Consider the following 2,500-nt stretch of genomic DNA (forward strand, 5'->3'; position numbering starts at 1 on the left):
ATTCTATTATATTTATTCTAATCTATTATATTTATTATATTTAATCTATTATATTATATTTATTCTATTATATTCTATTATATTTATTATATTATATTTTATTATATTATATTTTATTCTATTATATTCTATTTATTCTATTATATTCTCTTTATTATATTATATTGTATTATATTTATTCTATTCTATTATATTTATTATATTATATTTTATTCTATTTATTTATTCTATTATATTCTCTTTATTATATTCTATTTTATTATATTTATTCTATTCTATTATATTTATTATATTATATTTATTGTATTCTATTCTATTTATTATATTGTATTTATTATATTCTGTTCTATTATATTTATTATATTATATTTATTATATTCTTTTATATTTTATTCTATTCTATTTATTCTATTCTATTTATTATATTCTATTTATTATATTATATTTATTCTATGCTATTATATTAATTCTATTCTATTTTATTATATTTATTCTATTGTATTTATTATATTCTATTTTATTCTATTCTATTTATTCTAATCTATTATATTTATTCTATTCTATTCTATTTATTCTATTCTTTTATATTTTATTCTATTCTATTTATTCTATTCTATTTATTCTATTTATTATATTATATTCTATTTATTATATTCTATTATATTATATTTATTCTATGCTATTATATTTATTCTATTCTATTATATTAATTCTATTTTATTTTATTATATTATATTTATTCTATTGTATTTATTAAATTCTATTTTATTCTATTATATTTATTCTAATCTATTATATTTATTATATTTAATCTATTATATTATATTTATTCTATTATATTCTATTATATTTATTATATTATATTTATTATATTATATTTTATTCTATTTTATTTATTCTATTATATTCTATTTATTCTATTATATTCTCTTTATTATATTATATTGTATTATATTTATTCTATTCTATTATATTTATTCTATTATATTTATTATATTATATTTTATTCTATTTTATTTATTCTATTTATTCTATTATATTCTCTTATTATATTATATTCTATTATATTTATTCTATTCTATTATATTTATTATATTATATCTATTATATTTATTACAACGTCACATTTATCAAAACACAATCGTTAAATTAAAGTGAAACTATAGCGCTTTGCGTTCCCCAAATTCCTCGTTTATATTTTCTCAGGAGTTTGTCATGAGCCTCTGCAGACATCATGTGCATCACAGCGCGTCACGAGTGGTTCAGAAGCAGTTCATCTTTGGGTTGTGTTTCGTCTGTTCTGTCTCAAGTTCTCTGAAGTTGTTTTGCTGTTTATGATGTGATCTGTTCCTCCTGCGTGTGTTTTTGTGTTTGTAGTGTATTTCCCTCTCCTGACCAGCAGGGCGGCGCTCCTCACGGCTCAACGGTGTTAAATACGGGCGGCTCGCTGCCGGATCTGACCAGTCTGCATTTCCCGTCTCCGCTGCCCACCCCACTGGACCCCGACGAGCCTGGATACCCACCTTTCAGTGGTGGCAACAGTACGGGTAACATCACCTCCACCCTCACCCAGCTGGGCATCAACACATCCAACGCCTTCCACACACCAGGTGTGTGTGTGTGTGTTCAAACAATGAGCCTCCTTTTGTTCTAACAGGGTCGATATTAAAAATGTGTGTTTGCCTTGATTGTCAACGTACCAGCACGGTTGCTCATTTTGGCCTTTTTCTGCAGGTCTGTTGCCGGGCACTCTGAGTAACCCCTCCCTCCATTCGTCGCTTAGTAACCCCAACATCCAATCATCTCTTAGCAGTCACTCATTCCCCAACTCTCTGAGCTCCGCCTCCCTGCAATCGTCTCTCAGCAACCCCTCCCTCCAATCCTCGTTAAGCTCCTCCCCCTCTCTGAGGTCATCACTCAGCAACCAATCGTTGCAGTCCTCCCTCAGCAGTCAGTCCCTCCAATCAGCATCCAGTAATGCCTGTTACAGCGGCTCAGGCTCGTTCTCTGCGCAGCCACAGGTCAGCACGTCCCCTCGCAGACGAGCGCAGCTCTCTCCGGTCAATCTGACCCCAGACACGCGCAGACATCACCCCAAACAGTTCCCGCCCACCGTCTCCTCCACTCTCACCTCCATCACGCAGGTAAACACACACACAAACGTATGTTTCACTGTATTAGTCATTGATGCAATGGAGGGAGTGATGTCAGAATAGACAGAATGTTAATAGCAGAATTCCTGGTGAAGAACTACATTACCCATAATCCTAAAGGAGATCTACTAATCAGAGAATCGCATCGAAAGAGCTCTGTAGCTCCGCCCACTCCCGTAATGCACTGTGAATGATGACATCATCCTCAATGCTTCATGGGAGTGTTGTACCCTCAGTAAAGACGGGAAGTGCGCAGTCTTTGTCTGATACATTTGTCAGAGTCGGCTGAGAAAGCCTGTTGCGCTCTATAGGGTTTATATAACACTGTTATAATACAGTTATAACAC

At 31.3% G+C, this 2,500-nt stretch overlaps 1 protein-coding gene across 1 annotated transcript in view; it reads left to right on the forward strand.

Moving 5' to 3' along the window:
• The window catches only part of LOC127657705 (CREB-regulated transcription coactivator 2), a 25,596-nt gene that overhangs the window by 17,616 nt on the left and 5,480 nt on the right, over positions 1-2,500 (forward strand). Inside the window, exons 8-9 of the mRNA XM_052146547.1 lie at positions 1,378-1,610; positions 1,735-2,144. Of these exons, the coding sequence (XP_052002507.1) occupies positions 1,378-1,610; positions 1,735-2,144 (643 nt within the window). The remainder of the gene's footprint in view (positions 1-1,377; positions 1,611-1,734; positions 2,145-2,500) is intronic.

The sequence above is a fragment of the Xyrauchen texanus genome, chromosome 17 (genome assembly GCF_025860055.1).
Source record: "Xyrauchen texanus isolate HMW12.3.18 chromosome 17, RBS_HiC_50CHRs, whole genome shotgun sequence".
NCBI classification, from domain to species: domain Eukaryota; kingdom Metazoa; phylum Chordata; class Actinopteri; order Cypriniformes; family Catostomidae; genus Xyrauchen; species Xyrauchen texanus.